The following is a 20,203-nucleotide window of genomic DNA, read 5'->3' on the forward strand; positions in this document are numbered from 1 at the left end:
AGAGATCATTGCATATGGATATAGATAATGGAATATATCCATCAGCTTCCGATGATACCTCATGTATTATTGACAATGACAATGGGTGCCGTCTCAAGCCTCCCATTATTTGTCGACGTTATCATGCAATCAAATTTCAATATGAACCTCCATATTTCTATTGTGGAGGAGGTGGAGTGGAGTTAACTCACCTAGATATTCTGAATGAACTTTATGAATTATTTACCCAATCATCATATTTTACAAGCTAACTCAAAAAGAATATTCAAGGATGTAGTGGTGCATTCCAAGTTACTATGTTTGTTACTGGAGATGATAAAGCAAGTTCTCAAAACAGAAGCGGCGCATATATTTTTAAAGTGAAAGGGCATGTCAACCAACGCCTTCCATCTCTAATCCCTAATGAACACTCCCCGAAGTTCTTACAGTTTTATTTCTATGATACAGAGAATGAAGTTGGCAATTGTCTCAAACATTACAACATGTTAAACCCCACATTGATTGAGCTCCTTCCACATATTTTACATAAATATAACCCCTATGTCTCAGTTCTTCGAAGCTTGATTCATTATCATGATTTAAGACCATGTCGATTAGTTATCAATTGTGACCCAAGATTGGATTAAAGAGTTTACAATAAACCTATTGCATCACAAGTTGCTTATTTAGAGTTATAGTACAACATTATTGTCAATTATTCATCATTCATAAGTTCATTACGTTACGGGAAATTAAAAATAAAAATAATTATACAGTTTGTTCATATATATGAGAAAATCGTGATTGCTTATTTTATTCCTACGTGCATATAATTCAACTAGTTTAAAATCAAATAAACCAATTTAGCTCTATTCTACAAGGTTCCTTTGGGTACCTTCTACAAAAAAATATTTAAAAATGCTTAAATTGCCTATATTCTTGATTCATGACCCGAAACAAGGAGTGGTCATTCAATGATTTGGTACCACTTAAAAACAAATGACATCAATATTCTTACTTGTTTATAGGTGAAAACGAAATTTTAATTTTTTTTAAAGAGAAAATATCATTAAAGGGCATAAAGCCAATGAAGGGGTCAATTTTTTTATTTCAATTAGAAACTTTCTCAATAATTGTTTTAAAAATACCTAAATTATCTTTATTCAGTATTGGCATGTGGAGCAATCATGGGCATTGATGTAATTTGATCCTAATAAGTCTCAACTAAATGATGAAAATCCCTTAGTTGTTTCACATTTAAAAAAAAAAACACATTATTCAGTATTAGTAATGTGGAATAACAAGGGGTATTTTTGTAATTTAATAATACACGAAGTATATAAGCACAAATGATAAAAAAAATACAACTAATTGTTATGCATTACTAATACTAAAAAAATTATTCCTTATTTGAAATAAGGAACAAGTAGAGGTATTTATATCATTTGTTTGAAGCCTCTTAGGGGTTAAATTAGAAATGTTCATGATTGTTCCGCATTCCAAATACAGAATAAGGGCAATTTAAATATTTAAAATTTTTATTGAAGAGGTATCTAATCGAAACAAAAAAAAAAGTATACCCTCAAATTTTACTTGAAAACAATTGACCCCTCTAATGATATTATAAGGGATTTTATGCCCTTTAATTATATTTTTCTAAAAGAAGGACAAATAGGAACCATTGACAGGGAATTTCAATGAAAAAAAAATAAAATTTCCTGACTTGAACAGTGGGGTAGAATTATCATTTTTCTTGAAGCACGATAATTAGAGAAAAATGTTATATTGCCCTCCACATTTAGGGTTAGGAACTTGTAAAAAGGATTTTCCAATGAAAAATAGAGAGTCCTTCAACCAGTATCAAGGGATGGTATAATTATCCACTTAATTCAAGTCAAATGACTATATTACACCTCCATGTTCATGGTCAAGAACTTGGAATAAACACATCTGGTGAAAAGGAGATGAGTCGGGTTACTAGGATTAAACAACCAAGATATATTCATCATTTGTGCGTTTCGAAAAAAACGACATATTCATTATTTACCTCACTCGCTTGAGTCAAACAACGTAAATACCGCTTTCTGTTTATGTTTACGAATATGGAACAAGAGATTTTAATATAAAAAAATAAATTTTTGATTCTTAATCCTGTACCTATATATATATATATATATATATATATATATATATATATATATATATATATATATATATATATATATATATATATATATATATTCTTGGATAACTTAAATAAGGCTAAATCATGAAACTACCTTTAATTGTTTACAGGAAATCTTAAATATTTTTAAATCAAAATCCCACGAAGTTACCTGAATAGAATATCACAAGTCGGTTTTCCAAAACCTAGCAAAATATATACAAAAGGGCCAATTATGATTAGCTCCAAGAGGCCCTTAGAATCACTAAATTTTCACCTTTTCTTATTTTTGTATTATTTTATTTGATTCTCACCGATCCACCTAATCACCGTACAGCGAGTGGCCCAGTTCAACCACGTTGAACCGGTGTCTTCATAGCCATTGATTTAAACTACGGTTCAGTTTTCTGGATCGAGCACTTCAAAAATCCATTCGGATCGGTGAATTGACGATTCGGATCGGGAATCGGCCGATTCGGTCGAATTAAGCTCTAAAAAAATCCAAAAAAATTATTAAAATTAATTATAAATGTTGTCTTTTAATAATCCAATAAGAAATGATGGTACATCATTGTTAACTTTCATTTTTTTCATCAATTTGTGAATATTGATATGTTTTTTCTCTGTATAAACTTATGTTAACCATTAAATTTACATCACACATACGAAAAATCATATAATTGTCATAGATAAAATATATAATCATACATGGACTACTATAAAGAGTAGATTTAATTGATAAGAAATGGCCATCAAAATCTCAAATTGGCGGAAAGCCCTAATCCCCTAAAAAAACCCAAAGTATTACAAACCAACTTACTATAATCCAAATTTATTACAACCTAATTAACTATAATGTTATATGTTGAAATTATAATTGTTGGTTTAAATTTTATAATTATTTTATTGTACAAATAATAACAAATCTAAAATATTTTGTATACGATCTAATTTAAAATATATTATTGAGAACTGTAAGAAAGAAAATAAATTACATGATTTATAATGCAAAAATTAATAAATAAAATAAAATTTTGGTTAGAATATATTAGAATGCCTACCAATTTTTGAAAGAACACTTTAATTTTTTAAATTTTAAATTTTTTAGATTTCTAGAATAAATTTAGTAAAAAAGATTGTTAATAGAAAGAGAGAGATTTCAAATGGAATAAATTTCCTTAAACGAAAATAAATTTTTTGATTTATAGCATAAAATTCGTAAAAAAGATTGTTAATAGAAAGAGAGATTTTAAAAAAAATTTATTTTCTGCTTATTTTTATTGTCAACAAAAAAAAAAAAAAAATGTGTCCTAGGCAGAATCAAACTTGAGACGTGATGGCGATGACTCTACCGTGAAAGTGATAACCACTCTACCACATCAGCACAAGTGTAATTGTTTTCTACATTAATAATACTTATCTAAATTCCGTTGTAATTTAACGCACCGTGGGAATTATCCCACATCCAATAGCGAGCTTTAGTTTTGCTTCTATACATTGCTTTGTAAGTTTATAAAGATTTGTGCTCGTGTGCCCGAGGTTGCCATCCACGTGCGCCCGATGGATGACGGTAGTCTTCTACGTGTGGACTATGGAGAATCGGTGTTTTGGTACGTATTCGCTATGTGACGTCAAGCAGTTCATTGTATAGAACCGGCTTGTTCGTTCTAGAACTGGGCGGTTCCCAGTTTTACACTGGAATCGGCACGGGGTAACCGATTCCCGTGCTGACTCGGGCGAGTCCGTTGCGACTCGTCGATTTTTAAATCATTGTTAAAAGCACATTCAGTATTTTTGTATTATTTTATACGATTCTTACCGATCCACTAGTATAGGAAAAATCAAACTAGAACGGTCGTTCTAGAATCGGGCAGTTCCCGGTTTTACACTGGAATCGGCATGGGGTAACCGATTCCCGTGCCGACTCGAGCGAGTCCGTTGCGACTCGCCGATTTTTAAATCACTATTCAAAACACATTCGGTATTTTTGTATTATGTTATGCGATTCTCACCAATCCATGGTACTAGTATAGGAAAAATCAAACTGGAACGGTTAACCAGAAGTAGGGCTAGAAGTGGTTTAACTAGCCTACGTAGTTAATTGGGCAGTTCAACTAGCCTAATCAAGTGAGTCCCGGGTGGCAAAAACAGTGAAAAAAAATAAAAAAATATATGAAAAGTATATTTAAAGCATGATTAAAAAAAAAATCCAAATAAAGTTGAAAATTAATGAAAAATAGATTTTAAAGATTCGATTTGTGTCCAAGTGTATTTTTAAAATTTTCTAAAAAAAGATAGAAGAATATAAAAATAAGTATTAATGGCCAAAACAATTTTCAATCTTTGCCAAAATAATAAAAAATAGTAAAAAATTTATTACAAACAAAATTTCTTATTTTTTTAGATTTTATATAAATTATTTTGAAATTTTTTTAAAAATATCTTGCCACCAGTTCACCAAAACCGGAAATAGCCTTCATCATCATCTTCCTACCTCTTCTCTCATGCAGCAAAGGGGAATCACCTTTGCTTCTGTGTGCCATTTCTGTCATTTTAATGGTGGTAATATTTGTCATATTTTGCTTGCATATGTTTTCTCATGGGAGATTTGAAGGTCAATAGCATGGCGATGTGGAAAACGCTTTATTACATATTGTTCTATTGCAGCTACACTGCGGAAATAGTTATCATTCAAGTTCAAGTTTGATAATATTATCAATATTTGACATTCTTTATTCTTCACAACTATATGGATGATTTGGGAGGAGCGGAACCACTGTATGTTTCAAGGAATGACACTCACTCTTGAGAAGTTGATTTGAATAATCACCTACCATGTTCATGATTTGACGGATGCTAAGGCATGGACTTACCACACCTCAGAAAAGGCAATTACTGAGAATTTATGACATATGTGGCAGTAGAAAACGATCAAGTTACTCATAACAGTGGCATGAGCTTTTCTACATTCACAACATTTTAAGCTAAATATTGATGGGTCTTCTATTCAGAATCTAAGTCAAGCTGATTGTGGGGGCTTGAGACAGGATGATGGACCTTTCATTGCTGCTTTTTTGGTTCATCTTGGAATTGCTTCCAATAATTATACATAATTTCGAGGTTTATAAGAGGGTGTTGATTTAGCCACTCAAATGGAATGCTTCCCTCTTCAAATTGAGAGTGATTCATGGTGTTTGATGTTCTTGCCAAAAAGGTTAAAGTTTTTGCGGAGGCCACTATTTGGCGCTTTAGGCCTCCAGATTTTCTTAACCTTCATTTACTTCATGATGTGGCGCAATTATCCTATTGTAGGGTTATCTGATAGTACGATATAATTTTTTCTGTCTTTTATTAATGAAAAACGGTTAGAGTTATACAAAAAAAATCGGAAGTAGCCATTTCGATCTAACCGGGCAATAGAATTGGATGCGACTAGTATAGAGCTGAGGCTCTAAACAATCAAAGTAAAACGCACCGTCAAATAGTGTTGAGAAATGTGGTTTCAACATTGGAAATCTTAGTGATAGCCTTAAAATATATTTCCATTTTTAATTATAATATTTAAAGCTTAAAAAATGGTGTAAATTGAGCAGATTTACGAAAACTTGAAAATCTTGAAAATTGACAATATAAAAATACGTTACAAGATGCACTATTTTCAAAACTTGAAATCCATTTTTTCTCATGTCCATGCATCGTGATGTCAAGATGATCATTTTGAAGATATTTGGGCATCAAAACAACTTCTTATAATGACATTAAGGGAAACTTACATAAAAATCAATTATACTTTGTATTATTACGGATATACTAAATAGTTCCCGTTATTACATGTATATCCGTTTTTTATTTTTTATCACGCAATTTTAAAAAAAGGACCACTTTACCATTTTTCGGATGTTCAACATCCGAAAATAGGCCGAAAGTTAAACGTTAAATTTCTTATTTTCGGATGTTAAACATCCGAAATTAAGGGATTTTCGGATGTTCAAAATCCGAAAATACCCCGATAGTTTAACGTTAAGTATACCATTTTCGGAAGTTGAACATCCAAATTTAAGAGATTTTCGGATGTTGAACATCCAAAAATACCATGATAGTTAAGTAAACCTTCGTCTTCTTTGTTTTTAGATGTTGAACATCCTAAAATCTCTTAAATTCGGATGTTCAACATCTGAAAATGTTATACTTAATGTTAAATTATCAGGGTATTTTCGGATGTTGAACATCCAAAAATTCCTTAATTTCGAATGTTCAGCATCCGAAAATAGGAAATTTAACGTTTTAACTTTAGGCCCATTTTCGAATGATGAACATCTGAAAATCCCATCAATTCGGATGTTCAACATTCGAAAAATGGTAAGTGGTCTTTTTTTTTAAATTGCATTATAAAAGATAAACAACTGACATACATATAATAACGGAAACTATTTGATATATCCGTAATAACGTAAAGTATAACAGATTTTTATGTAATTTTTTTAATTTTTTAAATAGGCTCTAATTTGAATGTTAAGAGACCCGGCTCTATATAAATAAACTTTTTCCCTTAGGATTTGAGCGGCCTGATTTTTCCTGCATCTCCGGTAGACTGAGTCTCCGGTTCCAGCGCCGAACCGGTGCGTCTTGCAAACACGATAACGAAAATTTCATTTGATCCCAACCATGAAAAACGTAGAGAGAGAAAGAGAGGAGAGAGAGAGAGGGAGAAGAGAGAGAGAGGGAGAGAGACCAGGAGAACAGCAGGCAATAAGGAAGAGAAAGGGTTAGAAAACACATTTGTAACCCTAGTTTCATCCTTTTCCGCCAAAACAAGTTTCGTTCTCTACAAGAAAAATCCACCTCTGCAATGGCTTCCCCTATTTTCCAAAACCATGGCAATTGATGCAAAAGCTTGGGTTTCTGGTCCTTCCAGTTTCACTAGTTCCAAAAGCGATGATATTATTGATGTTGACGATGATGACAACTTTCCAATCTCAAGCGTCTTTGCCCAGCCCGGAATCAGTCATTTTGTCAGTACCGGACACAATGGGAGTTTTGATGATGAGGAGGAGGATGATATTCCAATATCTAGGGTTTTTGCAATACCAAAATCTAGTAAACTGGTTGAGAACAGGCAAATTTCAAGGGATCTGGATGAGGAATTCGTTGAGGGCTCTGGTGAGGCGGTAGGGTTTCAGGGGTTTAGCAATTGTGATTTGGTGTGGGTGAAAGCCTTTGCTAACACATGGTGGCCTGGTTTGATTTGTGCAAAGGAAAAGCATCAAGTTTTGGTTAGCCTTTTTGCTCAGGAGACTATTGAATGGTTCGATCAATCCAAGGTACTCACTTTTGAGTCCCATTTTACTGGGAAAGTGAAGCAAGGGAAAAGAATTAGGGGCTTTGAAGAAGCCGTAGCTATAGCTTTGGAAGAATTGAGGAGGCAGTATGAATTGGAGTTTTCTTGTAGTTGCAGGAGTTTATTCAAATCAAGAGGTGAGAATTATTCAGGAGTTGATATTTTGGGGTGCAAAGAACCAGAGAACTATAGAACTAATCGAATTGATGAGTATAAGAATGGGGTCAAGCCATCTGAATTGTTGGGTTTTGTTCATAAGGTGGCTGTTATGGCTTGGATTGACGATTCTGAAGCTATTGGTGCTGTTCAAGCAATGGCACAGGTCACAGCTTTTAGAGGCAATGATTATATTGCCCGTGATTGGTTTTATTGCGAAACTCTTAGGCTTTCAGAGTGCAATTCTGGCAGTGATGATACTGGAGGTATGATAAGAGAAGTGCTCTCTCTCTCTCTCTCTCACCAGCTATTATGTGTGTATCTCTCTGGCGCATGGATGTGTTTGTGGGAATAACCATAGTGGTGGTCATGTGAATTTGGGCATAATTTTTATTGCTGTTGAGAATCTTTAGATGAATGACTGCGTGATAGTTTTCTTTTGTGTTGAAAATTTCAGCAAATTTTGCAGTTACTTAGGACTGTAGCAGACCTTGAGAATACGTTGTGAATAGTATATTATATTCTATCTCCTTTACATTTTCTCTATCAATGATTTTCTCTAGAAAGGGTTGATGCACCAAATGATGCTGAGTATTTGTATCCAGCACCAGTAATGGCAGTTTATGTGAATTTTCACCCATAATTTCTATTTTAGTTAAAACTTAGTGCAAAACTTCGCAGCTGAGTACATTGGAGATCTCTAAGCACCAGCCATATTGACTTTACTTTTGTATGCATTTCCCTTTACTTTTTCATTCCAAATATTATTCTTTGAAGTGACCAATACATGCCAATGACATTTGACTTCTTCCAAAAATTAAATACTTATTGAATACTTCTATGCAAAGAACTGCATTTTAGGAGAGTTTTTTTTTTTTAGCAGAGCATCTTATTTTGTAAGAGTTTCCTAAGTAAATTTGCCTCTTTCACCTCTACAATCCTGAATTAATCAAGATTGATGGAGTCCATAGTGGGGTTTATCAGAATGGTTTTAATGCGCCCCTTACAAAGTGAGTTATGGCTGTTGACATGCTTTATTAGTTTTTTTCTATGCGTGAGAAAGATGCCTACAGCTTTTGACTTTCATGTTGTGATTCAAGCCAATTGGGCCTAAAATAGTGTTATTCTATTTTATTCAGTTTATTGCATTTTCTTTTGTTTTTTTTTTTGAAATTGTTAACGGTTGTATTAAGGGAGAATACATCGTAACAGCGAGCTGCCCACAGGCCGGGCTTCTAGTCAAAAAATGGGCTAGACCAAAAAGGCCCTATACAAAAAATGAGTGGGGCTTATAAAAGTGTCCATTACAAAAGATTTACATAAGGAGCCAGTGGTTCCAAAAAGTCGAGACCACAAAAAACGTAAGTGTGGGACCCAAAGAACTATCCAGTCCTCGAAGAGGGAAGAGATGCGCTAGCTACTTGCTTTGTTAAAAAGCTAATACTGTTGAGAGGTAGCGAAGAGGACAGATAGGCTAAAGAGAGGTTAGCGCTGGCTAGTGTTAGAGAGCTTGCTGGATGAGAGCAGAGCAGTCCTCAGTTTATTACATTTTCATTTACACTTTTCCTGCATAACTTACTTTTGTTACCAATGTTTTTTTGGCATTCAACATATCACTGATTATTAGAAGCTTCAGATATTATACACGTTTATGTTTCCGTGAGAATGAGCTGTTTATCGCTTGTGATATACCTCTCTGTGAATTGTGATCATTTTAAGTCTCTAACAGGCATTCAAAATGAGAGGAACTACTTTGATATTGACATACCAGAGGAGCCTCTTGAACATGGAGAAGACAATGGAACCAGTGGTTCATTCTCAGACCAACTGATGGGGAAAAGTGAGGCCTGTGTAACTAATCGAAGGGATTTAAGCTTGCTTTGGACGTTTCCTGAAGATTTTGAACCATTGCCAAGTGTTTTAATTGGAGATGTTTCTCGTTTAGGTTTGTTAGAAAAGGATTTGACTAACTCGAAAAAGTTTGTGGAGCAAGACCCATATATTGAAAATGTTATGCAAAGATCAGATATGGAGGCCACAAATGTTCGCAACTGCTGCATTCTCAATAGTGTGGATTATTCTGAAATCTCAAAAATTGGGTTTTGTTTAAACAATGATATTATATTGGATAATGACTTAGAAGAAGACCAGATCCAGGAAGGAATTGATTCAGAACATGGACAAGTGAATAGGAGTTCTGTTTTTGTTTCTGTAATACAAACAGAGCCTGATATAGATAGAATTCTTCCTCATGAGAATGAATCTGATATGGGTAAATTGCCAACAGAGGGAATTGCTACGTTTAGTGACCATAATAATGTTGTGATCCCATTTGATGAAGCTTCTTTGTCTGCTCCTTGTTCGACGAAAGATGGAGCTAGATCAAGGGCAAAGAACCTTTCATGTGAAACCACAACACAATCTCTTCACGAAATGCTTAAAGATGCTGTTGTTATGGATTCTGATAGTATTGATGACTTGGAGCAAGTTAAAAGTGTTTCAACTTGTAATGTTCAGAATGACTGGATTTCTTCACGCTGTCTCAATCACAAAGATATGCAGCCGAATGACACTTTTGTTAGTGTTTGTGGTAGAACTGATGAAACTAAGGGACCAAAAACTGGTAAACCCCAACAAGAAACATATGATGATGCCACTGTTTTGAAGTCTCACAGAGCTAATTATTCTGAGGGAGTCAAAATTGTTTCAAGGTCTCAAAGAAATCCTTCTGGTGAAAACCTAAGACAACATCTTCGTGAAATGATCCAACATTTGTATTGCCTTGCACTGGATCCATTTTATGATAGGGCTTCGAACTTATCTCGTGTATGTCGAGCACTCTTAAGGTTCAAAGCAGCAGTCTCTCAGAATATCCCAAATTTGGGCACTATGAAGGCTTCATGTGAGTATAATTGCCGACCAGATAGCAATGCTCTTGTTTTCGAACAAGTGGAAAGTGTCTCAACTAGTAATGTTCAAGGGAACAATATTTCTTCTCACAGTGGTAATCATATAGGTATGCAGCTAAATGATGCTCCTGTTATGGATATGGTGAGTGGTAGAAGTGATGAAACTAATGGATCACAAGGTGGTAATCACACACCATGCACAGATGACGCTGCTGATAAAGACAATGATTTTGAGGGAGTGAGAAATGTTTCAAATGATCTTCATGTCCGTAATATTTCTCAATATTCTAATCACGAGGAAATGCAGCCACATGTTGCAGTTGTTATCAGTAGTGATAGAACCACTGGCACAAATGGAGTAAGAAGTTCTTCAATAGCAGCTCCTACACCTGATACACCTGTAGATATACATCTTGGAAAGAGAAAACTTGACCAACCTTCTGATCTTTCACACAAGTTGCAGAAAATTAATATGCAACATGCATCAAAGTCATCATATGTGAGTGGACTCTCCATCGATACCCCTGGCCCTGAATATTGTGAACCTTTGATCATTCTGCATATGAAGTTCCCCAAGAATTTTGATTTGCCTTCTAAACAAGAATTGGAGAGAAAGTTTATGATATTTGGGCCATTGGATCCCTTAGGAACCAAGGTTTTCTTCTATACGGGTTCTGGTCAGGTCGTTTTCCAGCATCAATGTCATGCCGAAGCGGCTGTCCTATATGCAAAGAAAAAGGGTCTGTTTGGTGAGGCCAATGTGCGAATCTGGCTTAGCCAGTCTGTGAAATCTGCAAGTGAAGCCAAAAATACTCTTAAAGCTGAGCACTACTGTTATAGAGAAAAAGGGTTTCCCGCTTCATCGTTTTTCTTGAAGGAATCCAATAATTATGTACATAGACTACATGTCAATGCAGTTCCAAATTACAAATCATGCCTCAAGAAGCCTGACTCGCTAAGGCAGAAGGAACGAAGGGGCCCTTTCAATGTGAGATTTCTCACAGCAAGTCGGATAAGCTCAATTGCGGGGAGTGTGATAAGGAAGAAGAATTTATCAGGATCTTCTAGTAGTCACAGACAAGAAATTGGTCCAGACATTTCACAACAAATGGCGTTTCTTTTGAAGGAATGTAATGAACTAGTTTGTAAAATCAAATGCTCCTTGGGACTTGATACATATTTTTCACTCTTTGCACACAGTGTTGAAGCCCTTCGTTCCAAAGATGAGTAATTTGGAGATGTTCAAAGTGCTGCAGGTGAGTGTCTTTTTTGATGAAAATGCTGAAGAAGATTATCTAAGGTGAAATTCTTCTCACCCATAGAGGTTTTTCAGATTAGGTTTTCACTCATTCCACTCAGTTGTGTTATGCAGTGAATAGTTTCTTCCAGCATGATTTCTTTTCACCTATTGATAGATAGATACCCAATTGATTCAAAAAATGGTCCAAACATTTCAGAGCAAACGGCGTTTCCTTTGAAGGAACATCATGAACTAGCATGTAAAATCAAATGCTCCTCAGGACTTGATACATCCTTTTCAATCTTTGCACTTGATACATCCTTTTCAATCTTTGCACACAGTTTCGAAGCCCTTTGTTCCAAAGGTGAGTAATTTGGAGATGTTCAAAATAAAGAAGATGATTGGTTTCTCTTTCTGATGAAAGTGCTGAAGAAGTTTGCCGAAGATCAAATTCTTCTCACCCATAGTTGGTTTTGATATTAGGTATTTCCATCTTGCAATCTCAATTGTGTCATGCAGTGCATGGTTTCTGCCAGTATGATTTATTTTGCACCTATTGATAGATAGATACCCAAATGTGAGATTTTCATATTTCTCACAAGTTCTACGTTCTCCATATGTCAGGTCTGGAAGAAGAAGAAGACTACACACATGGACCTATATGCTCCTTCTCTCCCCATATCCTCCAAGTGTTCGAGAAAGAGAAAAAGAGGAAGATGAGCTCCAAGTGTTCGATGCGAGGTCCCTCTCTCTCACAGACTCTTTCTCTCCATATCCTCCAAGTGTTCGAGACCTCTCTCTCACAAATACAAATCCAAAGGAAAAAAAAGAGAAAGAGGATGATCTTTAAGAATTTCATGTGAGACGTCATGCACACACATGTGCGCATGCGCACACACACACTATACATATACACATACACATTCACAAAACACACACACAAAGAACATAAGTCCCCCACCCCAACCCCAACCCCAACCCCTTCCTTTTGGGCCGCTTAGGTATCTAGGCGCCTGCCCGGCCGCCTAGGCAGTCAAGGCCCTTGGCGGCCGCCTCCGCTTTTTTTAACATTCGTGGGTGTCGGAAAATAAAGGAATCTCCATATATTTTATTGACTTGGTAAGAGATGTGTACAAGGGAGCACTAATGAGTGTGCGAACAACTAGTGGAGAAATGAGTGAGTTTTTAGTGACAATAGGTCCACATAGGGGTCAGTGTTGAGCTCATAACTCTTTGTCCTAGTTATGGACGACTTAATTAAGCACCTACAAGATGAGGTATCGTGGTGTATGTTGTTCGCGGTTGATATAATTTTGATCGCTAAGACCCGAAACGACATCAATACAAAGTTAGATTTTTTAATGGATGTTCTAGAATCTAAACGTTTTAAAATTAGCGAGACTAAAATGAATCTATGGAATGCAAGTTTAATAATAATAGGAGTTGAGATGAGTAATTAGTTAAGATTGACGACTAAGAAATAATTAAAAAAAGCACAATTTCAATATCTTGAGTCGATAACTTAGGAAAATGGAGAGATTGAAATGACCGACCCCTCTTTTCTCTTTAAAACCCTAATTAGGGTCGATAACCTAATTAGGGCGTACCCCTCTTTTCTCTTCAAAACCCTAATTAGGGTTTTATTTTTTTACTATTTGATCCATATCCATTTCTAGTGTAAAGAGGATTAAACCATTTAAAAACCTTTTAGAACTTTCTATTATCTCTTTAAAAATTTTTGGAAATCAAAGATAATATTATGTTCGAACTAACTCCCCCCCAAAAAAAGGACATCTTTTCTTGTAAAAGATAATTTATTTAATTTAACTTAAAGCAAACTTCTAAAATGAGGAGTGGGGCATGCGACCCCCATGGGAGATAAGTGGGCCCTAAGAGCTCCAGGCCCACCCATGTGAGGATGGCGCACATGTGGGACATGATCCAAGGGCTTTTGCATGTGGCCTTCCTTATAAATATATCAAAAATTCCTTTTTTGAGGAATTTTACAGCAGAAAATGATTTTAAAATTTTTAATTTTTTTGAATTCATAAAAATATTTATGATACCATAATTAAAATATTTAGAAATGGATTAGCACCAATAGGTCAAAACAGGTAATTATAAGGGCACTCGCTAGACATAGTGGCTATGATCCACAACTGTCTTCTCAAACCAACTCAACGAAATGTATGACCCACAATCTCATGCAGGAGTCATGCAGGAGTTCATACCTGACTCATCAAAGCCGACTAATAAACAGTGGAATTACAGTCCCAGATTGTGGTTTTTAGTTCTCCCTTTAAGAGCAAGTCAAGTACATGTCACTACAGTGCAAGGGGGAATCCGTTTATGCAAATGGACACGTATCCCTTTCGAGGTTGGTTTCCGATAATGCGGCTGTCATATGTATATGTTGTGTAGAAGTTTGTTGATGATCTAGCCTTCATTCTCATAGGCCTACATTTGCACACAGGGAACCACACAACTCTTTGGATGTACAAGCCATCCATAGGTATATCTCCGAATTCAATAAGGGACGATCAATTATAAATCCTTTTCGATAGTGCTCCGTGCCCCGGGGTAAGGTTTTGGACATGTGGCCATGGCCATAGACCGTCAAACCTTTAGTCAATCAACATACACTCCTACTATAACAAATGATTTTTACAAACTCTAACGGCTGTCAAAGGCCACAAACCCCAACATGTATAACGCTACTTATTGAAGAGAAACAAGAAGTCTTTCTTTAATTCTTGGTCATGTTTTCTTAAATTGTCAGTTATATGAATTTGATTTTACTTGGCCAGCTCCTTTGATAATTAATATATTGTCTTTTTAACTATTTATGGATGTTAGTGCGTGACCTTATGAAAGGCAGCTGATTGTGATAGGAACTTGAGTTGAAAGTCTCTCTCCCTTCTATTTTTATTTTTTTTCAACTTCTATGGAGAACTTTCGTTAACGAGTTTCTTGCAAGCGCCTTTCTGAAATGAAAAGAAGACTTTGGAATCTTTGGCATGATAGACAAGATAATATGAGTTTTGGTGATCTTCTTGAGCTATTACTGGTTTGTTTCCTATATTTGTTGATGTAGACATGTGGGTGCATCTCTAATGTGAGGGTATACCCAAGTGGACCACACACCTTCATGTTTGACTTACGTTATTACATGAAGGGAGGTGGAGAGAGGTTGCATCTCTTCATGAGGGGGTTACCTTCCCATGAATGGCATGCACCATAAAGGTACCCATTTATGAGGAGGTTACTCCCACATGAATGAGATAACCCTTTATCTCATTATAAAAAGGGGACGGGTGGAGATCTCTACACGCTACAACACACACAAGAAAGTGTGAGAGCTAAACTCTTGAGAGAGAGAGAGAGAAAGAGAGAGAGAGAGTATAATCTCTCTCCCATTTGAGATCTAAGGAAAGATCCGACCCTGAGAGATGAAGAGTTGTCGAAAAAGTCGAGCTTGTACTACTCTTATCTCATTTTGTTAAAGTGTTCATGAGCTTCCACCTCTCTCGGGATTTGCGGTGTGGAACAGATTTCGGTAGCTCTAGTAGTTATTGAGCGTGCATACATGAGTTGATCGTTTATCTCCATATTTGTTCATCAAAATTGTTGTGCGAGCACTCATGTATGATACCCGGTTTTCGATTATTTTAGTTTGCTTCCGCTTTGGTTATTGGACCGTATTTTTCTAACATTGGTATCAGAGCCATTGTGGAATCGGGTTCCCAATTGTTCCCACATTATTGTTCCCTCCTTACTTGTGAAGGCTTGGCTATGATTGGCCTAGGATGTTGGAAAGTGCATATGATGGTTATATTAAGACCATAGACATGTGCATTATGTAACCTTATGTACCGACCACATAGTCGTGTTGGCCTTATGCATAGGCTATGCAAGTTGAGGCGTCCTAGACAATGAGCATCATGGCTAACTAATCTTGATAAACCTCATATGCTTAGCCATGCATGGTGGGCCCTACTTTTCATTTTTTTTGGCATTTTAAGGTTGCATAAAAGGGCTTTTTTTTTTTGTGAGAGTGCATCTAAGAAGGTGCACCGCTTGCAAATTGTGAGGTATTTGAGATGCTAGATCCAAGAAAGAAACTTAGTATTGATTACAAGCAAGAGTTCAATGTGGCCATGCGCAATTTTCATATCAGGACTTTTAAAGGTCAAGTTTTTTCAAGTAGTTAGACATTAATAAGCGTAAAAATGATAATCTAAGTGCAATCATGGATCAAACAAACCATGAAACATCCATATTAATTGCTGCAATTTTGTTATTTTGACTTAAAATGGCTTTTAAAAATATGATCGTGGATTTCACTAAAGGTGAAAAGTTGAGCGGGAGCAATTTTCCTATATCGCATAGAAAAATACAATACCTTCTAAATGAGCAAGATACACTTGAACACCTAACTACCATTAAGTAAAAACCTGAACAAGGTACTGCTGAAAAACTTCTCCGTGAGTATGAGGCATGAGACAATGTTGACCATAGCATTCGCTTTACTTTGCTAAGTGTTATGGTTGATGACCTCATTCGTGAATTTGAGGGATTCATCGTGGCAAAGGCTATGTGGGATGCACTTCAGTATAGTATGCTGACACTTTTGTTGCTCGGTTATGAGTCTTATCTATGGCTTTTGAGATATACAAAATGCCTCCAAATGTGTCCATGGCATATTATGTCCGAAAAATGTCTCAAATGATATGTAACCTAGAGGCAGCTAGAAACAAATTCAGTCACGAGCAACAGATGCTCAAATTGCTTAGGTCTCTTTTAGAATCTTGGGAAAACATAAAGTTATTGATGTTGCATAATGAAGTTGTAACAATTTTTTCTCAACTTTTTCATCACCTTGAGATAGAGGATGAGTTCCGCTCATCTTCTGGAGCTGGAATTGCTCTAGTTGCCCAATCAAGTAGGCCTCGAGGACGTAAACCTCGAGGTAAGTTTAAGAATTGGGCACCTCAAAGGAAGGAGCAACCTAAACAAGAGGCTGAAGAAAGAAAAAGGCCAGCCATAAACGCGGGAGAAGTACATGGGACAAATCTGAAATAACTTGCTACAATTACGAGAAGAAGGGCCACTATGCACGCGAATGTCTTAAACCTAGAAAGACACAAACTAATTTTCCTAGCTATGCAAATGTTTGCACTCAGGTGCTTGTAGCTTATTTACGATTTATTGGGTGGATTGTGGATTCATTAGCGACAAGGCATATATAGCAAGACATCGAGAAGGGTTCCTTGAGCTCCAAACTTTGCCAGTTGGAAGTTAGAAGATCTTCATGGGAAATTGCGCATCAAAGGATGTGCTAGGGGTTGGAACTTACCAACTCAGATTCGAAAGTGGATGGACCATTCTTCTCCACAACGCCGTCTATGCTCCTGGAATGAGAAAAAATTTACTTTCAGTTCTATGTCTAATTAGAGACGGTTGCTTATCAGTTTCATGTTTAATTATGCTACCTTTATATTTTTAAATGGTTTTCACTGTTATGGCAAGATGTTTAATGACTTGTTTATTTTGGATAATGATGATGTTAATTTTTCCCTTCCTTCTACCTATATGACATTGTCATCCTTTTTCACCTCTTTTATTACACACAACTCCATAATGTAGCATGTTAGGCTTGCTCATATAAGAAAAGATAGGATGATCCGATTAGCCAAGGAAAAATTGTTGCCTTTATCCAAAATAGGCATGCCGATCTGTGAACCATGTATAGCTGAAAAATCAACTAGAAAGCCATTTATTAAAGCAAGGAGAGCAACCGGTCTTTTAGATATAATACATTCGGACGTTTGCAGTCCATTTAATGAGATGACCAGTAACGATTCCCATTATTTCATCACATTTAACGATGATTATTCTTGCTACGATTATGTATACCTAATATCGCATAAATCACAAGCAATCGATTACTTTCGCCGTTTTATGCTAGAGGTTGACAATCAGTTAGACAGAAGAATTAAGGTTCTTCGCACTGATTGATGGCAAGAGTACTTATCTGATCAATTTAAGAAGCTTTGTAAGGATAAGAGAATCTGAAAACAAGAGATGATGTTTTACACTCCGTAACAAAATGGTAGTTCAGAAAGAATGAATCATACCCTGTTGGATATGGTGAGCTCTATGATGGCTCACGCCATCCTCCCAATATCATTTTGGGGAGATGCACTCCTTACTATGATGTATGTCCTAAACAAAGTGTCATCAAAATCCGTTCCCAAGACCCTTTATGAGTTATGGACAGGTAGAAAGCCAGATCTTTCTAATTTACATCTTTGGGGGTCAGCTGCACATGTTCACATCCCTTCTTAATTGATAAGGAAACTAGACAGGCGGTCTCTCAAGTACATTTTTGTTAGACATTTTGAGCACTCGAATGGATATGTGTTCTGTCAAGAATGTGAAGGTGGCGGGATGAATGAAATAGAATCTTTGCGATGTAGATTTTATAAAGACAAAATTTTCTAACAGGAAGCGGTCTCGTATGTTTGAAGAGCTCTATGAAGAGCTTGAATCTCAGACAAATATTGAGATAGTTCCTTCATTTGAGGGTAATAGTGAGAGTTTTCCAATGATTGTCAATAATAGTGGGAGTGAGCCACTGGTTGAGAATGAGTATATGACCCATATTGAGTCACCGACCATGCTAGAGACACTTATTGAGAGTGAATCACAAGTCGAACTTTGAAGGAGTCAAAGTGGGAAAGTTCCTTGTAGACACTTCGAAGTAGAGGATTTCACATGCATTTCACTTGATGTTGATGAGCCTAGCTCATTCCAAGAGGCCTTGAATTCTCCTACTATGGACCAGTAAATGTCTATTATAAAAGACGAGCTTAGTTCTATGGAGAAGAATAAAGTCTGGGAACTTGTGGATCTGCTGCCTAATAGAAGATTAATTGGAAACAAGTGGGTCTTGAAAATCAAGAGAAAAACAGATGGAACTATAGATAAGTATAAAGCCCACTTAGTGGCAAAATGGTTCACCTAAATTGAGGGAGTGGACTACAATGAGACATTCTCCGCGGAGGTGAGAATGGCCTTGATTCGACTAATCCTAGTATCGTCACACATATGGATCTGAAACTCTTCCAAATGGATGTGAAGATTGCTTTTCTGAATGGTGATTTGATGGAAGAGATCTATATTGAGCAACCTAAAGGTTTTGTAGCCTCTGGCCTGAGCACAAAATGTGCAAGTCCATATATTGTTTCAAACAGTCATAAAGACAATGTTATATTAAATTCCATAGGGCTATAATGACTTATAGTTTTGAAATGCTTCAAGAAGACCATCGTGTATACATTAAAAAGTATAAGAAAAACATCCAGATATTATATTTGTATGTTGATGATATTTTATTAGTTGGGAATGATCTAGAGCAACTTATTGCTACGAAGGAGTGGTTGTCCTCCAAACTTGAGATGAAGGACATGGGTGAGGCGACTTACATACTTGGTGTTAAGATATATTGAATCGCTCTCAAAGGTTTCCTACTATGCCACAAGAAACATATATCCAAAGGATTATTGAGTGATTCGGTATGTAAGAATCAAAACCCATAGATACTCCAGTTGACAAAGGGCATACTATAAGTCTTAACATGTATCTGCAGACAGAAGCTGAGAGGAACAAAATATCTCGTGTTCCAAATGCAAGTGCAGTTAGTAGTTTGATGTACGCGATGCTCTGCACGTGTCCAGATATTGCATATGCAGTGGGTCTCGTTAGTCGATATCAGAGTAATCCAAGACAAAGTCATTGTCAAGCAGTGAAGAGGATTTTTCGATACCTTTGGGGAACCTCGAGTCAGATGCTATGTTTCCAAGGAACCGATTTGCTGTTACAGGGATATAGTGAAGCTGATTGGGCAGCAGACCTAGATGAATGTAAATCGACCTCAGGTTATGCCTTCATGCTAGGAGGCGGTACAGTCTCATGGTCTAGCAAGAAGCAGTCGTGTGTCGCTCCCTCCACTATGGAGTCTAAAAACATTGCTTGTAGTGGAGCAGTACAAGAAGCCGTATGGTTGAGAATATTCCTAAAGAACTTGGGTGTTGTCGCGACTGGTATGAACCCGTCACTGTATTTTGTGATAATATAGCTGCACTTGATTTTGCAAAAGACCCAAAGTACCATTGAAAGTCAAAACATATTGATGTTAAATATCACTATATGCGAGACATTGTTACACATAAACATATAATGTTAACTCATATTTCTACAACTAAAATGGATGCGGATCACTTAACTAAGGCAATTATCCGGGTCACACATCAGACTCATATAAGAACTGTGGGCCTCAAGACCCTATGAGTTTATGTTACAGTATAGGATCTTGGTACCTTGTTATATATGGATGTTATTTTATGTTATAATGG

At 36.2% G+C, this 20,203-nt stretch overlaps 1 protein-coding gene and 1 pseudogene across 9 annotated transcripts; both read left to right on the forward strand.

The window, feature by feature from the left end:
- The first annotated feature begins 6,694 nt into the window (after positions 1-6,694).
- Positions 6,695-14,676, forward strand: LOC18426191 (uncharacterized). 9 transcript variants are annotated; one of them, XR_016050221.1, is made up of 6 exons: positions 6,695-7,903; positions 9,367-11,846; positions 12,004-12,269; positions 12,411-12,527; positions 14,008-14,163; positions 14,260-14,676. XR_016050221.1 is itself a non-coding variant. In XM_088859556.1 (2 exons), exons 1-2 carry the CDS (start codon positions 7,018-7,020, stop codon positions 11,775-11,777), a joined length of 3,297 nt encoding a protein of 1,098 aa, XP_088715682.1. In that variant the 5' UTR covers positions 6,695-7,017; the 3' UTR covers positions 11,778-11,859. The 9 variants fall into 9 exon arrangements, 1 of the variants encoding a protein (XP_088715682.1); XR_016050223.1 differs by having other exon boundaries at positions 12,128-12,269; XR_016050214.1 differs by having other exon boundaries at positions 9,367-11,802; positions 12,128-12,269; positions 13,997-14,163.
- A 4,749-nt stretch (positions 14,677-19,425) lies between these two features.
- Positions 19,426-19,926, forward strand: LOC148783510 (secreted RxLR effector protein 161 pseudogene; annotated as a pseudogene).
- The last annotated feature ends 277 nt before the right edge of the window (positions 19,927-20,203 follow it).

The sequence above is a fragment of the Amborella trichopoda genome, chromosome 1, assembly GCF_054954075.1.
Source record: "Amborella trichopoda isolate Santa Cruz 75 chromosome 1, AtrichopodaSantaCruz75HAP2 v2.0, whole genome shotgun sequence".
Lineage (NCBI taxonomy): Eukaryota > Viridiplantae > Streptophyta > Magnoliopsida > Amborellales > Amborellaceae > Amborella > Amborella trichopoda.